Source organism: Erigeron canadensis, chromosome 9, assembly GCF_010389155.1.
Source record: "Erigeron canadensis isolate Cc75 chromosome 9, C_canadensis_v1, whole genome shotgun sequence".
NCBI lineage: Eukaryota > Viridiplantae > Streptophyta > Magnoliopsida > Asterales > Asteraceae > Erigeron > Erigeron canadensis.
This window is the reverse complement of record NC_057769.1, coordinates 17,308,673-17,330,228: the sequence shown is the minus strand read 5'-3', so window position 1 is coordinate 17,330,228 and position 21,556 is coordinate 17,308,673. Positions and strand designations below refer to the sequence as shown.

Here is a 21,556-nt window from a genome sequence, read left to right as displayed (position 1 = left end):
ATGTTAGGCCTAACGGAAAGCAACAAATTGAATACTAAGAAGTGTTTGAATGTATTTTTTGAGGTCATCATCCAATGTTTAATAACAAAAACAATTACCTAATGAAATTTGTTATGTTGTAGCCTTGGGATTTTGCAGGTGATGATGTGGATATAATTACCTTTAAAAAAATACCTAATGAGATAATCATTATGACTAGACGTTGCATTAAGAATTCTAGTAATCTTCGGTAATAAAATGGCTTTACGACCCTGAACAATCAACATGTAAAAGCTTAAATCAAACCACTGATAAGCAGCATGCCGATAATTTATACCAGAATTGTAATTTAGATCAATATGCATACATTTGTCTCATACACTCTAACGATACAAGGATCGTAGGTAGAGATATAGCTTACATCGTGTGAAGCCTAAAATGGAGATGATGCCAATGTTTCTGATAAGAAGTCGCTTTAAAACTGAGAAATGGTTATTAGGTCTGACCTATTGATTTATGCAACTGGTTCACAAATAAGAAATAGTTGTTAATCAATGCATCAGAAATTCTTAACAATAATAATAATAATAAACAAACAAGATCATTCGACAATATATCTCAAAATGAAAACATTAGTGGATTTCACATGTCAACGGACGATTATACTTACACCACATAAAACCAAAATGTCAACATAACTGATAGAAAGGGGATACAAAGCATGTGAATTTCCCATCCGGATATAAACAGATAACAGATAATATGCTCGAAGCAAGTATACAAACGCAGTAAAAACAAAGAAGGATCTGTTTGTGGCCAATCACCAAGTCCATTCAGTGGGGGAGATATGAGACATTATGGAGAATATCAAATTAGATTTGATGAGGGTGTGAATCAGACAAAACAACATTGAGTAGAAAGGAATGAAAGTTAGACATGAGACATGATTAGATAAAACACCCATGATTACTTGTAATCTAATAGTAGTTTTTGGCAAAATCCTAAATCCTACCAACTATTTTTTAGTTTTTACTCTTTTCTTTAGCATCTATGGCATAATGACCAACTTAGAGAGGACCCCATTAGTGGCAGCCCAGCCAATCTCATCTTTCATAGTGGCATGCAGTCTCACCCCACTTGTCCCCTTTTCATTCAACAAGATATATGCTCCTACTTTGCTTGTACTATATGCATCAACATGTGTACATACATCACATGATCCCAAAGTTCATATTAATATGTATCTAGTTTTAATCTTGACCACAAGAGAAAGCATTTCCATAAACTTAGTTATGCATAAGTCGAGTAAACTTCTGTTTAACCTCTAACAGGTCAAATGGATAACATAAAAAGAAGGAACTAAAAAGGAAAGAAGTGAATAAAAGTTGCCCAACATGCATCGTATAAATGCATAGAACATGACAAATAAATTTAATTAAGATTCAGATTACCATTAAAATTTATATAATCACATCAGACCCACAAGTTGGTTCTACAAAAACTAAAAATAAAATGAACTGTTTCAGGTAAGCGAATCCATACAAAGATTACCCATTTTGACACCCCACCCAATTTGCTACTTATGCCTATAACCAATTATTTTTCTCTAAAATCATCAATGGTCGGTGTCTAGCTAGTAAAGTATGTCAACAAATTAGGTTTTTAACCACAAATAAAAGGACTGGAGTTTAATGGTTCAGATTTCACACTACATAGCCCACAAAGGAAAAAGGGTCAATCGTGTTGTGATATGGAGGGACAGGATATGAATCCTGGCATCCAATGGACGTTCGTGCTTCAACTTTGAGCATTAAATATTCCAAGAAAGCATACATGTCAAAAGATTGCTATTAGGCCTACTTCAATATCTTGTACAACTACTTTTGGCATCTTCAAGAAAGTTACTGAATATGCTACAATCAGTTATGCAAAATACATTTTCAACTTAACGGAAAACTGCATGAAGTTTTAACGCAAATATATATAGGTCGGGTTACATACTTGGATATCACTGTTTACGGGTGACATGTGTCTTCTTGTGAGCTGTCAACTCCCGGTCCTAGCACAGCACAACCATGCGTAGGTCAAACTTTGTTGAAATTCACAAAATTTTGTAGACCCCTTGATGCCACTATGCCATTTAGATTTGTGGAGATTAACGGAAGGAACACTAATAAGAATCGAACACCTGTAGTCATGCAGAGAAAAAAAAAAGAGAAAAAGGGGAAGTTAATATGTGCACATATAGTTGCAACTGTGAAGAAATAAGTGCGAAGATTGTGAAATCTTTCTTTCTTGTGACTTTAAGATCTTCAACATGACATGTATGATGGCTTCTCTTATTAAAAAACAGAAGGCCCAAAAGGAAGCTAAAAAGGTAAACCAGGGAGTAAGAAACTTTAAGCAGACAGTCTACGCACGGATCCTTATCACTGACTGTGCCACTGCCAACCAAATTATCTCTTTAAATTCCCTCCTCATTTCTTTATTTCCATAACCGAAAATGAGACTTTTTCTATCGCTAAGTATCTTTAGACATACCAACTTATTCTTCATAAGAAGTTTCATGATCATGTTGTCAAGCTTTCTAGCTATTCAACTAAACCTCTGTTTTTCAAATATCCCATCTTCATTAACCACTCTAAGTGTCAATGGACATTTTAGTTTCATCAACAATGAATTTGCAGCTAAAGATTATGGGAAACAGTTCCAATTTCTACCCTTAGCAGTCTTGCACCCTAAAACAGTTTCTGATATAGCCACAACGGTTAGGCATATATGGGAATTGGGTCCGAGCTCAGAGCTCACGATTGCAGCAAGAGGCCATGGTCACTCCATTCAAGGTCAAGCACAAGCTCACAGGGGAATTGTAATCAGCATGGAATCATTAAAAACACCAAAAATGCATTTTGAAATTGGCGATTATTCTTATGTTGATGTTTCTGGTGGGGAATTGTGGATAAATATCCTAAAAGAGAGCCTTAAACATGGGTTGTCACCAAAATCTTGGACGGATTATTTGCATTTAACAGTCGGTGGTACTTTGTCCAATGCGGGAATTAGTGGACAAGCATTTAGACATGGTCCACAAATCAGTAATGTCCACCAGCTGGAAGTTGTTACAGGTTTGTATATGAATTAATACTTTATCGAATATAAATAGAGCAATATATAAACTATATAGAATAAGATATTAATACCTACAATATGGATGCAGGAAAGGGAGAGGTGGTGACTTGTTCAGAACAACAGAATGCAGATCTTTTTAGTGGTGTTCTTGGTGGACTTGGGCAGTACGGAATAATTACTCGAGCGAGAATTTCACTGGAACCAGCTGCGCAAATGGTAATTTACTAAGTTATATCATATTTCAAATTTTCAATAAAACTACAAAATTAAGCTCTAAGCTAATAAAGATTAACTAACTTGACCAATTTCACTTTCACCATATGAACAGGTAAAATGGATCAGAGTCTTATATTCCGATTTCACAACATTTACACAAGACCAGGAGCAATTGATTACTGCAGACAAATCATTTGATTACATCGAGGGACTTGTAGTTATAAACCGAACAGGTCTCCTTAACAACTGGAGATCATCATTTAATCCAAAATACAATGATCAAGCAAGCCAATTCAAATCAGAAGGAAAAACACTCTTTTGCCTTGAGTTAGCAAAATACTTCAACCCTGGCAAGGGCGATACAACTAATGAGGTACCACTTCAACTTTCAAAATCAAATGGGCTACTATCCCTATTCAATCTAAATATGAATTTATATATTTTTAGTAACCATTATTATTTGTATCGCTACAGGAAATTGAGAGCATGCTATCTGAGCTGAGTTATATACCATCGACACAGTTCATGACCGAAGTTACATATGTAGAGTTTCTCGACAGAGTTCATACAGCAGAGATTAAATTACAAGAAAAGGGTTTATGGGACGTGCCACACCCATGGCTAAATCTACTTGTTCCAAAAAGCAATATACACAAATTTGCTGATGAAGTTTTTGGAAAAATTTTAGCAGATACAAGCAATGGCCCTGTCCTTGTTTACCCAGTTAATAAATCAAAGTAAAATTCTAAATCCTTAATAATATATATGAGATAGCGTAGCGACACCCTTGTACTTGAGGGTGGCAAATCAGTTGCTCTACTTCATAAATATAAACATTGAACACTAATTTTTTAAGTATAAAAATAATTGATGAATGGAGCCCTTTAACTAGTTAAGATTCATTTGACATTTGTAAATAACAAGGCTTCACTTCTTAAGGGTATTAAATGTCTATGTATGAAGTCAAGAGGGCTAATTGAAACTTTCAGTACATATAAAGATCATTCTAAGAGTATATGTTACTTTTATTATTTCAGATGGAACAACAGTACTTCAGCAGTATTGCCAGAAGAAGATATATTCTACCTAGTGGCACTCCTATCACAAGCGAATCCTTTATCCACAGGAAAAGATGGTTTAGAACACATATTGACTCAGAATAAAAGAGTACTAGACTTTTGCAAGAAATCCCGCCTTGGTGTCAAACAATATTTACCACATTATGCCACACAAGATGAGTGGCGGGCCCACTTTGGTCAACAGTGGGAGACCTTTCAACGGAGGAAATTGGCTTATGACCCTTTAGCAATCCTTGCTCCTGGCCAGAGAATTTTTCAAAAGGGATCATTAGACATATGACAAAAGTTACAACTATTTTGAAAAGGCGAAAATGACCCTTTCAAAGATATGTGTGGTGGTCAAGGAGTTGGAAGAGAGGAAAAATATAATCATGAGCTTCGGATTCAGTTCACTTGCACATGATAGACCCGACTCTTAACAGAAGTTGACTTGAACTTTCCCTTTTCCTTTTTTGAGACTTCAACAATTGAAAGTAGCTCTTTAGAAGAGTTTGAAAATCCAAAGCTTCAAGTCAACTTCTTGGAAGAGTTGAACTTCATTCTTTGAGCATGTTGCGACACCTTCTTAGTAGCTAAACTCACAAAACAAGTGACTTTATGGATTCTAATTGATGTAAATTAAGCAAAAAAATTTATTCCTATTGTACTATTTATTATATGGTGTGATGTAGTTATCAAGTTCTTTGACTCCTTGTAAATAAATATGTACAATGCAACCAACAACCTTTTTGACTCCGAACGTTAATGTCTACCTTTTCTGTTGAAATGCAGGAAGGCCAACACAAAAATCCATAACTTTTAGAAATTTTCTTTGCCAATCCATATCGCACTCTCGCATAGATAGTTTTCTCTATTTTTGGTTACCTGCCTCGTCATGCAAGCAACTCCATGAATTATATCATTTCCGTAATAAGTAGATGTTTATGTTTAAGAACTGAAACCAAAGACTTAGGAACATGCAAGATTGACTATGGAAGTAAGCTAATCAAACGATGAGGTACTGGTTGTCTCAAGAACAATTTAATTTTGTTCTAGCAAAAGGGTGCTTGAGCTAAAAAAGGTCCAAATATTGATCACAATGGACCAAATCAGATATCACATCTGTTCCTAAAATAAAGTTGACAAATCATTATACAATGTATTATTAGACGCAAAGATTGAAAAAGCCAAGCCTGCAGCCTTCCAGAGTTTTACAAAGCTTTAATAATAATTAGTGCATAATCTTTAAAATATTTGTCAGTACAAATTGAACAAATATATATGGTTTGTTGGACCCTAAATTGTTGCTTTCTTGGTGACAGCAGCACATGCTGTTGGATAACTGGAAACCTCTATATTTTCTATGCAAAAGTATGTTACTATTTACGACAGGAAACACCATTATATAATTTGAACAGAGAAAAACAAAATCAAGAATGCAGCTGGTGTCAACACTTAATGATTGGAATCAAGGAAAGCAAGGTTTCTCCATAAATGCCATATTGATATATCTACTGACACAACATGACTGGCTAGTATGGACTTCAGGGCCAACCCGAGTGGAAGTTGCAGCCTTTTTAGATTCCAATAATGACTAGATGGTTGGATGGCATGGTTTCAAAATATAATTTGGAAATTATACTTTTTATACATATATGGGAAACAGTTACCTAGTATGCTCTCCCTACTGGTGATGCTTGGAAATTAATGAATTTCAAACTGATCATTATTGTGTAATATTCATTCAAAAGATGATATGAGTACTCACATATTCACATGTATTTGCATCATATAAACAGACAAGAAATAAAAGCATATTTTACCAATTATGAGATATATAGAACGTTACCTGGTCGATGAAGCAATGTGTAGCGTTTATATCAGCTCATATGACAAACTGAGATATTTGAGCCATCCTCCTAGTAACTCGACCATCTCTGCTCACTTCTCCTAGACCAAAAAAAAATAAAATTTGAAATCAGTCGGACACTTTGTTGCTTATTTCAGCCCATGACTTTTCCGAAGAAAATAATCAAACCAGATACAAACTTCCACACAAAACCAAGTCATATACATATACACACATATATATATACACACAAGCATGTACAATCTGGAGTATATTGGTAAATTTGTTTTGTTTATTCTTTTCAAGACTTTTTCACTCTCCTGAAAAGTATTGTGGGCCTTTTCATCCAATACCAAAACTACCCTTTTGTCCCATTTTCAAGGGAAAAGTATCCTGGAATGTAACAAACTTTGGACGAATGCCTAATCAAAAACTAAAAAGTATCTTTAACTAAAGTTGTGTTCATTGTATGTAATGATCTTTAAATTATGTCTATTGTATGTAAAAAAAGGTATCCGACCAATCAAAAACTAAAAAGTGGCAGACTGGCAGCTATATATGGTTGCCACGTATGCCTTTTTACATACAATAGACATAATTAAAAGATGATTACATACAATGAACACAATTTTAGTTATTTCACACTATATACATTCGTCCAAAGTTTGTTATATTACAGGATACTAATCCCCATTTTCAATTTAAAACTTCCACTTTTATTTGTAACATCAAGAGAATCCAAAGGCCTAATTAAATTGTTCTCGCATGTTTTTACTTTAATGATGCTTTCATTTGATTGTATATCAAGAAAATGACAGACATTCTCATTTCAAGTGAGTATGACTTATTGTAGGTGGTTGTTTTAAACACAAAATGCTAAATTTAAAGTGTTTGTGTATTATTATGTGCATTTACGTGAAGTAATATTTAATTTTGAACACAAAATCGCACTTAATGGGATCAGTGCTGCTTATTGGCTTTCTTGCAATACTAAAAACTTTACATAACAACAAAAATTTCGCAATACATTCAGGTATATTGGAATATATGCAATAATAATATTATTATACGGAGTATATCATATTGTAAAAAAATTACATTACATTACAAGGTAAATCATAAGTCAAAGTTAGGTCAACATTTATCAAATAATAAACGATAGTCAAAGTGTGATCATTTTCTTACTGGAATTCACATATAATCAAATTGAGATGAGATGATACATTTGATTTAAAAAAAGTGAGTTGGAGAAGACGTACGTGAAAGATTGAGGATTTGCCGCCACTGGCCTGGTGGTAGGAAGAGTAGCAGCGTACCACCGCCACAGCCTGCAGATATCTAAATTTTCCGTTTTGCGGTAATTAATTGCCTGTAAAAGTTATTTTCGAGTATGTGTGGCCAGTACAACAGATTTTGGTTCTGTTTGAAGCAAAACTACCGAAACGGCCGTATATTTAAAACGTCTCACTTGTCGTTCCGTTTTATATAAAATGTCGAGTTTGGGCGGTATGTAGATAGTAAAAGTTATAAGAAGAATTACACGTGTTCTGACAGTCATTCCTCAGTTCTAGGTACCGTTTAACCTAATACGCAGCGTTTTATGTAAAACGGTACCTAAAACAGAGGAATGGCTGTCAGACCACGTGTAATTCCACTCTGCATTTTACTATCTACACACCCGGCCAAACGCGGCGTTTAATATAAAACGTGGTAACCAACGGGGCGTTTTACATAAAACGATGCGTTTTGATAGTGTTTCTATAAACAGTTACATATTTACCCAATTTAAATTAATAGCTACATATATATCCAAAATTTATTTAGATTATATCATATCTATTTATCGTGTTATTAAATGATTTATAATCAAGTTTCCTCAATAAATTCTCTATTTGTCTTTCTTAACTAACAACCAATTACATTTTAACCGAATTATATAAGTAATTCACAAAGTGAAGCCCTACAAGATCTAAACACATCTTGAAGCTGCAATTACACATATGTGATCGGGTATGAATAAGTAGAGCAAAGACACACACACACACACACACACACACACTGTAAGAAAGCTTTTGTATATCCAAGTAATAATAGGGATGGCAATGTGCAAGAAAAACCCGTAACCAACGGATACCCATTTGTCATGGACTGAGAAATTTTAATAAGTTATCTGTGGATACGATACGGATATAAATATGTAATCATTTGCGGGTCGTGGACGGATAATGGGTACACTATATCCGTCATGGATAAATCTGTGAACTTGTATTTTTTAGCAAAATTTTAGCTTGAAGTTTTAAGGCTACTCTTAACGATTGACATAAATTCAAAATGATCCATTTTATACGCAAGATTATGTAAATAATGCCAACTTATTGTATGAAATTTTATTGTGCATGATAACAAGAAATACAAGCAGTTAGGGGTTAACCAAACAAATAGTATGACAAATCATCTTTTTGAAGGCAAGTAATAATAGGGATAGCAACGTGCAAGAAAAACCCGTAACCAACGGATACACATTTGTCATGGACTGAGAAATTTTAATAATTTATCCGTGGATACGATACAGATATAAATATGTAACCATTTGCGGGTCGCAGACAGATAATGGGTACACTATATCCGTCATGGATAAAGCTGTGAACTCGTATTTTTTAGCAAAAAATTTTAGCTTGAAGTTTTAAGATTACTCTTAACGATTGACATAAATTCATAATTATCCATTTAATATTCAAGATTTTGTAAATAATGCCAACTTATTGTATGAAGTTTTATTGTGCATGATAACAAGAAATACAATTAGTTAGGGTTTAACCAAAGGGCACCCTTAACCAAACAAATAATATGACAAAATCATCTTTTTGAAGGCAAACAAAATCATAGGTTTATTTCCCTATGAATATGTGATTATAAATCATATTACAACAGAATGGATAAATATGATATAATCTAAACAAAATTTGAATATATATGTAATTATTAATTTAAGTTAGGTAAATATATAGTTAGGGTGTCAATATAGGACATATATGAAATTTTCCCTTTAATTTTTATCATTTTATTACCAAGTGTAAGACGGTAAACCGGTAAAGCAACCTCTAAAGTTTTTACTTACCAAGTTTTTAACACTTTGTCTCTAGAAGCCAAAAGTCTAAGAGTGACTTTTACTCCAACACCAAAGATCGCAAGTATAAAAACCTTTATAGTTGTGTCATACATCTCAACAATTACATATAATGTTTTTAATAATATTGGAACCCTAATTCATATATGATATTGAATGTTTTTTTTTATTTATTTATTTTTACTTTCTTTTCAATTTTCCATTTAAATGACCAATATATAAATTCATAATGTGTATTGTATATTCATTTACCAAAATAATGAGCTATTTAGTTTTATCTTAACATTTCATAGGTTTAGATTTTTTACATCTTGCATTTAATTTATTTTTATTTCATTTGAACGAGTTTGATCGAACTTGATTTTAAATTGCATTAGTATCGGTGTGAAAATCAACCATAAAAGGGTGTGAGTGATTTGATCATCAACAACCTCGTAGATTCGCGTGTCCACTCAACGAAGTCCATTGATGCGACCCATCTGATGTCTACAACAACGAATACGGATCTCGAGTTTCATAACGAGCTACGTTTTAATGAAGAATTTGAGCCTACAATATCTGGAATGATAAGGACGGATATTATTGGTGTATAGACCAAACTGGTCCTCTAACATAGATAGACTCATCTTGGTAAGTAAGATGGACCAGTAAGATGGACCAACAAACAAGATGAAGCAGCAAGATGAAGCAAAATGTAGAACGGACCAACACTTAAGATGAACCAGTGAGCATGATGAACCAACAAGTGTGATGCACTAGCAAGTATGATGCACCAGCAAGTATGACGGATCGACAAGTCAGATGGACCAGCGAGTATGATGAACCAGTGATCAAAATGAACCAACGAGTAAGTTGAACCAATCCTCAAGAAACAGCTAAGAAGGGACTCACTATTGTCCAATAAATACAAGGATGCATAAGACAAGGGAAAGTCTGATACCCGGGTGATGAAGCACTCCCAAAGCGAAGCATCCTATTACCCGAAGTGGGGACTATAAATAGGTGCCCTCAGATTATCATTCTAACATTACAATCACCACACTTACTACTCTCTCTTCCTCTCTATCTAAACTATGATTATCTCTCTCATCGGAGGTTCAGTCCAAATGAACCGTGGCGTACCATTCCTCCTACATACGAGGTTTGTGAGTTACCAATAGGGAATCGCCACCCGAAGGAGGTCTCTCCTTCGGTCCTCTCATTGTTGTGTGTTGTTCCATCGTATTCGGTTTATCTCTGATCCATCAAGCATCCGCCTTAGAAGAACCGGACCACTTCTGGTCCTTTATGATCCAAACTATTGCATCATCCATTAACACGTCTGGTCGAGTTGACTCAAGCCAACTGCATCATCCCAAGAAGGAGCAAAAATACCCTTCGACAAGTGGCACCATCCGTGGGACCGCAACACTTACAAAGTCACAAGTTCGGGTCCATTCGTTCTGATGGAATACACATCACCTACTGAACTATAACCTTTGGGAATCGCACAATCAAGGGATGAACCAATTGCCCTCAAGTTCTGCTTTGGTTTGAACCCCGTGGCAGACTAAGTTTTAATTTCCCAAAGACTTTATAGGGAATCATGGAAATGGTTAAAGCTTATATTAGGGGTAATGAAGCACTAGGTCGGTGGAGCAACAAGAAATCATGGAGGCCGAATTAATAAAAGACTATGAAGCACCAGGTCGATGCAACAAAAGAAGTCATGGAGGCCCGATCGACGAAAGAGAATGAAACACCAGGTCAGTGCAACAACAAGAAATCATGGAGGCCTAATCGATGAAAGACAATGAAGCACCAAGTCGGTGCAGCAACAGAAAATCATGGAAGCCCAATCAAAGAAATACAATGAACAAAAGTCCTAAATGTGATCGAGCAACAACGAGTTCCAACCAAAGACTATAAGGGTCCGGAGCATCAACAAGAATCAACACAATGACCGGGATCACGAGAAGGAACACAACAAGAGGCTATGTACACACCTAGTAATAACATCCATCACCCCATAGAAGAAGCAACATCAGAGTATGCTCGAAGAAATAATGACGTATGGAACATCTTGGCAAACAACCACATATGATGAAGAAAACTAGGCGAACTAGCCCGATGGAGTTTCCCAAATAAAGAAGAGACTCAAGAGAACGTGGGGGAGGAAATAAAGTTGGACCTGATGAAGCAGATGACTATGTCAGTGGCATATCCACAAGGCTATGTATAAGTGGAAAGAGCTAGGAGAAGCATAGTGATGTAACTACGGAAAGCCTTCACTGAAAAGGAAGTGACACGATGTACCATTAACTCATGTATTGCAGACAGATTGAAAGATGCCAAAAACAAGAACCACGAGGCACCATTCAACCTCACTTATGGCATCGAAGCAGTAATCCTAGGAAAAATAGGCATGCCAATGTACCAAACGTTGACCTGATATTTAGAAGGTAATGAGGAGGAGTCAAGAATGAACCTCAAATCATTGAAGGAGTAGTGAGAATGGGCAACTGCAAAACAAGCTAAACGCGTGCAACAAAGGGAAAAGTATTATAATCAATGAATTATAAAATCAAAATGTAGATATATCGATCGAATGAAGCTAGCAAGCTCGAGACAAAGGGTTACACAAAGCCTAATTGTGTCCTTTATTCTTCGATCTTCTCATAGCCAAGGTAAGACCCTCATATTTTAATTATGTTACATTCAATATTATGGAGTATAAAACACATCACTCATGAGATAGATGGTGTTCTTTGTCTACAAGCATGAAATAAATTACTTCTTGTTTGTTACATCTAAACAAATAAAACACAAGTATTATATACATTTTCTTGCAACTTTATTTTACAAAATCATAAGGATAACAAATGATCCAAGAGAGCCAAAATACACTTTGGATACCAGGGATGATGGTATGGTGGTAACAAAAAGCAAACCCTCTAAGGGGGTTCATACCAGATTGGCATCAAATACATCTGAACCATAACAGATGGACGAATATATGTGAACATGCGCAAGTATATGGGCTGGGTTGCCCCCTCTTCATAGCCCCTTTCCGTAGGAACATGCTTCCTAAAGGAATGGCATAAGGTTGAGCGACCTCATAAATTAGCTCCATGTATTCAACAACGGTTGGGCACATTGACAGGTTGAGAACCTACTAATACACTCCCTATTGGTGAAATGACTAACCTCGCCACGGTGGTAAACAAATCAAACTATGTTAATGGGACGCCTTAACAACTCACTTGGTATCAAAAAATGCTACAAGCATAGAATGAAGCAAATAAAACTTCATTGCTCCATAAAGGAAATAACTTTCCATTGCTCCATGAATTATATAAATCTTCATTGCTTCGCAAAGCAAACAAATTCCCGTTGCTCCTCAACAATAAAATCTCCATTGCCACAATAGGCAAATAAAGCTTCGTTACTCCAGAAGAAACAAACTTATTCGTGTTATCTAGCAAAGCACACAAGTTAGAATAAGATGCTGCTTCATACAGTGGTACTAATATCTAACGAGAGGTATGTCTTGGCACTTTATCCACGTCTTTTGTCTTAAATGATATTGCAGGCATCGCTTCATTCAGTGGTCTTATTATCTAGCGCGAGGTACGTTTCGGCACTTATCCGTACCTTTTACATTTTATAACAATGACGTACTGACTCATTCGATGGTCTTATTAAGTATTTCTAGTTCAAGTAATGAATACACTCCATTACCTTTGCATCATCATATTTATGCATTTGTCATAAAAATGTATTCTCTTTTCTTACCATATGTATAACCAATTAAGGGTGCACTAACATACAAGCAATGCACATATGATAGTCGCTTTTTCATAGGAGTCGCTTTTTCATAGGATAAACCAAAAGTGGTGGATGCATAGTAATAATACCATTAGTTCAATGATACATCATTCGAAGTCATAAACATATCAATGATAGCATACCATTTTAGGTTAGTGCATCATCAGAAGAGTTGAAACACATCACATAGTAAACATATGAGAAAAACTTAAGAGGAAGGAAACAACCAATCATTCCAAGTGTTAGAAGGTGAAGGACATCCAAGGTTAATTCTACAAAGGTATACATCTTCTCCACACATGACAGCTTCAATGAACTAAAATCAGTCTAGGCATTTTGACACTTGAATCATTGCATCGAGGTCATATCCTAGTGCATCTTACATGCCATTTTAAAGCGACGACTAAAGATAGTTTGTCTTCAATCCATCTTGGTAGCCCGAATCACTACAAGTCAATTGTACCTGTGAAAGTCCTTTTATAACTCGGGTATGTGACACATCTGATGCACCACCAAACCAACACCTTCACTAAAAATCCAACAGTTACACTCCTCAATGGGTTCACTATTCCTTTCCAACATTTCACACTTCCCGTAAAGCCCATCTGTCAAAGCCATATAAGGAAGATGCACCACCGTTATGGGACGCTTAGAATGAGTTCTTTAAATGCTTTCTAAAGTCCTCCAGCAGTAATGGAGGAGGATGCACCACCCTCATGGGATGAACCAACCGTAATGGATAAAATTTTAAACACAACCTTTTGAAGTTTCCTCCTCAAATGATGTTTCTCCAACCGAAGCGGTTTCAACTGCTTATCAATCACGAAAAGGACATAACCTCATGCTCTTCCATCTAATCATCACATGAACAAGCAACTTGTTTCTCTAAATCTTTTATTCTCTTTCTTAATCCAAAACCTTAACACAAAACCGATGGGCACGAACTTGCTTACATTTGCATTTATAAGACTTAAATAAAAGACTCCCAACGTTGTCTCATAGCTGGAACAATAACATTCGGTTGGTCCAAGAGAACATTTACCTTATCTTGAATAACGTTCGTTGTATGCGACATACGACTTACTTTAGTTGGGGTGGCAATACGATCTGCAACATCCTTACATAGATTAGGATCAACGGAGAATTCAGATAGAACTCACCACTACGGGTTGTACCTCTCCTTTGGAATGGAAGAATCAATCTCATGTATCTACTCTGATTCGGTGCTTTTTTCAATTACAAAAGTACTTTCTCCCCGATCCTTCACATTTAGATCATCAAAACTCTTATCACCACTACGCTGGACCTCTCATTTGAAAAACAAAAAAGAAACGTCAAGCATCTGCTCCGATTTGGTGCTCTCTTCATTTATAAATTTTTTTTGTCCTTGACCCTTAACCTTTGGATCGTCAAAGCTTTCATCATCACTATATTTCATGGTTACCATCATCCACAATATAGTCCAACTTATCCTCTTAAGCAGCAACTGTAATTGAATCACCTTCACAATCATTATGACGGGAGATATCCACATACTTGATAACATGGTCATTGTAACTCATCATCCTCATTGTCATTTTTTTTCACTTCCCACAACAAAAAGCTCACCACGAGAATGATCGGTAGTACCGTTATAACTTTGGACGAAATTGTATCAATAGAGCGATCCAATGTAGAGGAACATTATGAACCACTTTTGCGTCATAAGAATGCTTAGACAATCTCAAAAGGCATATCCTCGTTGGAGAAGTGGCAATCAACATCATCTCTCACAACAAGCTTCCCATCGGGGAGTCTAACGTTTGTAAAAGAAGTATTCACACGTTTATTCTTCTTGGGGGGAGGAGAGGACCCGAAAGAGACCCATTAATTAAAGCAAGTCATTTATGTCTAAGTATCTTAGTTGATACGAATTTCTTCTGAATCAAGACAACAAGGAGGACAAAACGAAGAAAACTCAAAAGATGGAGGAAGAAAGGTCTCGACGTAAGGAAGAGCATCATCGGTCGCTGCACCAATTCGAAGAAAGGAACATCATAAGTACCCCCCTTCGGCATGGGGTTGATCGTCTCAGTAGAGGACCGTCACTCCATGGCAATAGGAGCAATACAAGCATCAATAACCGATCTTCCCAGTCCATTATAACAGTTGCACTTGAAATACACACCTATTTCTCCAAGATGGTTTAAAGTGTTCTTTGTTTTCAATTGAATACCATTGGCCAACTCCTCCCGGATTATAAAAGTTCCAAAACAACGGAATAGTGGCTGAATCACCGAGGGCACCACACACTACTTCAAAATTGATAACTTTCATCACACCAAGTGGAACAATTTGGGTAATATGTAAATGAAATTTTTCACTAACGAAAAAGAAGAATTAAGTCAAAGGTATATGAGCAACGACCCACTCGAACGAACAAGTGTACACTCCCATCTTACTTCAAGGACATAGTAAGATAGTAACATCAACTGGACACAATAGGATGGTAAGACAGATCAATACCATACTTGGTATAAAAGTTGCGAAGGGTGTCGTAGTTGATCCAGATGTGCATTCAATCCAGCTGATTGTAGATGCAGATTCGTTGTGACAATCGCAACATAGATTTGATTATCGTTTATGTTTTTAGGAACTTGTGTGAAATCATCTAAATAAGAACTTGTGTTGATATTTAATGATTACGTTTGAACTTCAATATTATATCTGTTTGTGTTTTGTATTGTGTTTGTGTGTTATATATTGTTTTGCAGGTACAAGAACATAGAATCAAGGGTTATAAGTGTCGTAGAACACTTAAACGGTGATTGGATGTTATGTACGAGTCAAACAAAGTCAAACAAAGAACAATGGGTCGTCCCTCGTGCTGACGTCATTAGCATGAAGGATCAGCCTCATGCTGACGTCAGCACGAGGCAGATCGGTTTATTATTGTTTCAGGCCTAATACATAATTAAGGCCTAAGCCCACACGATCCAATACTTAACTAGTATAAATACAAGACCTAATCTATGAAATTAGGTTAGTGATTTACGAATTCTTGATAGATATTCACAAATTTACGAGCTAAGGTTATTTGTTCCTTCGTGTGTTCTTCTACACAAACCACAAGCCTTGTGCATCTCATTGGGTTGATTAATTACTTATTAATTAACAAAAGGCAATAGCAATCTAGTTATCTCAAGAGGATTCCGCACTCTTGGCATAACGAATCACATCTTATTACGATCCACGCAACAATAGGGCACCTTACAAGTGGTATTAGAGCCCTAAGGTTGATTACCAGAAGGTTTAAGATTGTTTGATTCGCTATTGATTGCAAAATCAATTCGAAATTCGTGTTTTTGGTCAAGTTCGTGCTCTTTTTCGTGTTACTTCGTGCATACGTCAGCACGAAGTGAACTTCGTGTTCGTGCTTACATCACTCAACAGACTTCGTGTCCACTTCGTCCCACGTCAGCGCGAACCACTCTTCGTGACTTAGGTCGTGACTTGTGTTTCGTACTTCGTGATGTAACAACCGTACTTTTAATATTATATATGTGCTAGTTAGGTTGTGTACGTTCCCGCAAGCCCTAGTTATACTTGAAGCTAGTAGGTAATGCCCCAAATTAGTAATCTAAAGCTAATGATATGTAAAAGAATTTCCTAATGAAAGTACCTCGGAACAAAAATTTTTAGAGGTGAGCAATCGATGCGATAATAATAACTTAAGGCTCGCAAATTGAGATACCAATCAAAATTCCTATGGATTGCCCAACAAATCAAAAATAAAACCAAATCAAGAGGATATGATCATGATAAATAAAATTTTCAACTAAAAATATAATTGGACGTATTATGTACGTAAAAGCGTCGAAAACTTAATAAGTAAGCATATAAGCTTAAAAATTAATATAAATTTACAACCAATGACCTATGTAACCAACTAAAAATACAAAAATATATCCACACACATAAATATACATGACTTATACACACATATACATATTCCTAACTAAAACAACCAATTACTTATATTTTACTAACAAAACACTTACAAATTAAATCCACACTTAACATATACCTACACTTATACTTATACAACAAAATTTTATATAAAAAAAAAAAATTAAACCCCTCCAAATCCCCCCCCCCCCCATGAGGCCGCCCCCCCCCCCCCTTCACACACATACATCCCTCCATTTCAAATTTTGCATGCCTTAAGTCTTGGAACTCACCACTCCAACACACACTACACTCCCATTTCACACACACTAATCAATTCTCTCTCAAAAACACTCTTCTTCTCTCCCTTTTCTCTCTCTTTTTCGGCAGCCAAGAAATAAGAAGAAAACCAACAACAATCAACCTTAATACTTGATAATAATAAGGGTTTAAGTTAGGCTAAGCAAGGGTTGGATTAAGCTAGAGATTAAGGGTTAATTCAAGGCTAGATTGAGGGTATTTTGAAGGGTATAGGCCACGAAATTTCTGCCATTTTTCATCATCTAAAAGTGTTCTTCAAGGGTATATATCTTCATCTCTTTATTAGATTAATCTTGTTCTTGTTTATATTAAAAAGGTTTTAACAAAAGATTGTGTTTTCTTCATGTTTTCTTTTGAATATACACTTGATGAGGGCAAAGTTGATAGGATCTTTCTTTCCATGCTCATGCATGTTGAATCCAAGAAGAAAGATCCAAGGATTCAACTAGTTTAAGACCCAAAAGTGTGGATATAAGTTTAATAGTCTTTGATGTGATTTTTCCTTTGAAAGATGGCTATATTCATGCATGTTATGAAAGTAATATTTCTGGAAATATTTATAAAAATATAGATTTTATTGATAAAGTATTGGATCTATAAAAGCTAGCATCAAAAAGGTGGATATGTGTTGATAGATTGTAAAGTAACTTTTTATATAAAAAGATGAACATGATGTATAAATATTTGTAAATATATTTCTGGAATATTTCATGAAAAACATATTTTTATGTTGATGGATTTTTGATAGTTAAATCTTTATGTTAAAAAGTATTGATTTAAGTGCTTATATGCTAGATTTAAGAAGGTTGGATTATTGTTTGGATTATGAGATGAAGCTAGGCTTGTCATAAGTGAAAAATGTGTTAAAATCAAAGTTAATGTTCTGGAAAAATTATGGTAATAACAAAAATATGATTATGGAACCAAACAAGGCAAAATAGGCTTGAAATCGAAAACCGAAAACTTGTTAAAATGCATTTTGAGCACACACATGCACCATAACTATATGACCATGAAAATGTGATGAACATACTGGAAATATGACATATTAAAAGTATAAAACTCAAGTCATTTGATGCATGGCAAGAATAAGCTCAAAAATAGTCTTTTCGGGTCAAATAATCACCAACCGAAAGCACAAAATTGCACATAGCACACCACCACCACAATCACGACTTAGGTCATCAAAATATGATGGACATTCTGGACAAAATGAAATAAGAACAAAAATCCCTTTTGAAGCATTTAAATTGGTTGAGAAATGAGGCAAAAATCACTATATCGGTAAACGATTTTATGTTTAAAAGTCCTCAAATTATAAGAACACAAGAGAGATTGAATGGTTACAAATTTTTATTTATAAAAGTTGCCTAAAAAGGGCCTGTGATTTTAGACAAAAGCTCTTGTGATGATTTCTAAGTGTTTTTATAATTTAGTGAATTTAAAAGGGATTTTAAGGAATAAATAAATCAATAATAAATTATATAAATCATGAACTTGGACAAAATCACATAAATAGGATTAAAATAACTTAAACCTACTGGAGAAAAGTAATTTCAAGGAAAGAACCAAGTTTTACATAATTTAAGAATAACTAACTAAGTTAAAAATCACTAATTAATCACTATTATTGAATAAATAAGTAATAAAGCTTAAATAAATAAATAAATAAATAATGTTACAAGTTTAAAAGCATAATACTCAGTAGATAATCAAAATATAATTATCTATAAATTTTAAAGGTAATTTAAGAACCTAAGAATAATTATAAGGAATTATTTAATTAATTAATGAATAAATGGAATAAATAATTAATTAAATAATAATAAATCAAGGAAATTAATATAAATCAGAAAATATATTTTAAAATCCAAAATACTACTGTACCAATATCAAATAGTAGTACAAAGCAAAGTGTGCAAAAGAAATCTCGCGAATCAAAGCCGAATTACCGAAATTCCAACAAACGCGCAAAAACTACTCTTACCATCAATTCCAATTTAACCAAACATCTTGAACATCATAATACACTTTGATTCCATAATTAAGTAACAACCAAAGATAGGCAAGCCTACTAGCATAAATCTCATGATCTAGTTCACTAGTTCATGTAACACGCACTTACGTTGTGTATATTTGAATACCATGGTTTAGGCTTGCTTGGGGAACGACATCACTAAGCACACATCTCGTATTTGATCAGCCCCCATTACTCTCAAATCAAGTGAGTCATAGCCCCCTTTCAAACTCTTTTATGTGTTTTACTTTCGGGGTGAAAAGCATGATAAATGAAACTACTTTCTATATATGCAATGTTTCTTGGAAGAGAGTTTGTTATATGAAATGATTCTTAATATATGACTATGAAATGATAATAAAGGATTTATGTGATGAGCTTGAGTTCTGTCAAACCGCGGCATTCGGTACACTACTATTTACTCCGAAAGTGGAGGCCTGTAGTTAGTTAGTTGCGCAACTAGGTTTCGTCCGCCCACCCAAAGCGTACCGTTGGAAGGTTGGTTGCCTTCGTGACAACCTCCACTTCTAGTCTGGCCCCGGGTGTTCTAACTACCTTAAGATAATCGGGCGTCTCCATGGCACGACCCATTATCATCATTGTTATTAATGTTACGGCACTTGATTGACAGCTTGTGCTATGAATTGAATTATTGAATTGTAATCGGACTTGAATAAAATGGTAGTAGTAGTGGCTCAAGTATATACTCATCTAAGATAATGGAATTAGACCCTTGTGGTCATATGCAAGGATTTATTTACATGGGTTAAAAGTGAGTTGAACAAACGTTTATCAAAGGATGAATTGGAAATGTTCATGGAAATTGGTGATTCCTAATTTATTTCGTGATGATGTGTATATATGCTTATTGTATTAGTTAAAAACCTATGAACTCACTCAACTCTCGTAGTTGACACTTTTTCTTCATGCTTTTCAGGTTTAGAGCAGTAGGTTTGCTTATGGACCGCTTTTGGACTTTGTGTTTGCATGGTGAACGAAGACTTGTAATGCAAACAAGTTTATCTTTTATTCGGATTTGGACTTATGTTATGATTTTTAACACTTTACTTTGAACTATGTAATCGTTTAATTTGGAATGGTTTTAAGACTTTAATTAAGATGTTTTCCATTTAATCTTTTGTACCATGTCGTTCTGTGGCATCTCGTGTTTCCGCCGTAGTCGGGGTGTTACACGTGCCACTTGTCCTTCGTGCTATACGAACTTCGTGCCACGTGTCCTTCGTGCTATACGAACTTCGTGCTATACACTAAGTAGTCTTTTCGTTTTACTTGAATTCAAAAGATTCGAAATGACGACCTTACTAGCTGCCGCAAACTCACCCAATGCCTTACTTATCAGCTAGATGATCATGCACGATCATGAGGTTGCTCGGGGTAATACACCTCCAAAGCTTTTCCGTATGGAAAATTATTGGATGTGGAAGAGACGTTTTGAAGACTACATTCGTCTCACTGACATGGAAATGTGGCTAGTAATAACTCAAGGTTTTGATTGGCCTTCATATGAGAAGAACGGAGTAATCAGTAGGTATACTTATGCTGATATGCTTATTGAAGAACGTAAAAGATACGCTGTTGAGGGAAAGGCATTGTCTACTCTTATTATGGCCTTGCCTCAAGATAGTGTACATCTGTTTAAAAAGTACACTACTTCAAAGGATTTATGGGATGCTCTTGAAAGATATTGTGAGGGCGATGTAACTTTGAAGAAAAACCGTATCAAGCTGCTCAAGGGAATCTCTTGACGAGATTATTATTTGATTCAGTCATCTGACCACTTAGTTGTCATCTTTGAAGTTGTTTATCCTCAAACTGAGCTAGTTGATAAGTTTCTGGATTCACTGCCTAAAACTTGGACTGATTATGTTCATTAACTTCAAGATGATCAGGAATACAGTACATGGGATTTTGAAAAGGTAGTCTCCAAGCTGAAGAACAGAGACATGAAGAGAAGGATTAAAGACACTCACTCGGATTTTACACAAGATCCATCCTTATATCATGCTAAGTCTGTCCATTTAGCAAGTTCCAGCTCAGGAAATAATGCATTTCTAAGTCTTTCAGAAACTACACCAATAGTAGATGCTGATGGTAATGCCAGATAT

The 21,556-nt window shown here is 35.3% G+C and overlaps 1 protein-coding gene and 1 long non-coding RNA gene across 7 annotated transcripts; one reads left to right on the top strand and one right to left on the bottom strand.

The window, feature by feature from the left end:
• Positions 1-265: 265 nt before the first annotated feature.
• LOC122582744 lies at positions 266-7,638 on the bottom strand. Of its 6 annotated transcripts, XR_006321239.1 has the most exons (7): positions 7,491-7,638; positions 6,232-6,332; positions 5,156-5,267; positions 4,541-4,642; positions 3,180-3,313; positions 1,981-2,167; positions 266-501 (listed from the first exon to the last, which is right to left on the bottom strand). It is a non-coding gene; the product is annotated as an uncharacterized LOC122582744 (long non-coding RNA). The 6 variants fall into 6 exon arrangements; XR_006321237.1 differs by lacking the exon at positions 266-501 and having other exon boundaries at positions 1,797-2,167; XR_006321241.1 differs by lacking the exon at positions 266-501 and having other exon boundaries at positions 1,797-2,167; positions 3,184-3,313.
• Positions 2,468-5,123, top strand: LOC122582743 (cytokinin dehydrogenase 6-like). Its single transcript, XM_043755169.1, has 5 exons — positions 2,468-3,104; positions 3,197-3,324; positions 3,437-3,697; positions 3,799-4,061; positions 4,362-5,123. The coding sequence occupies exons 1-5, from the start codon at positions 2,483-2,485 to the stop codon at positions 4,681-4,683; spliced, it is 1,596 nt and encodes a 531-aa protein (XP_043611104.1). The 5' UTR covers positions 2,468-2,482; the 3' UTR covers positions 4,684-5,123.
• Positions 7,639-21,556: the final 13,918 nt, after the last annotated feature.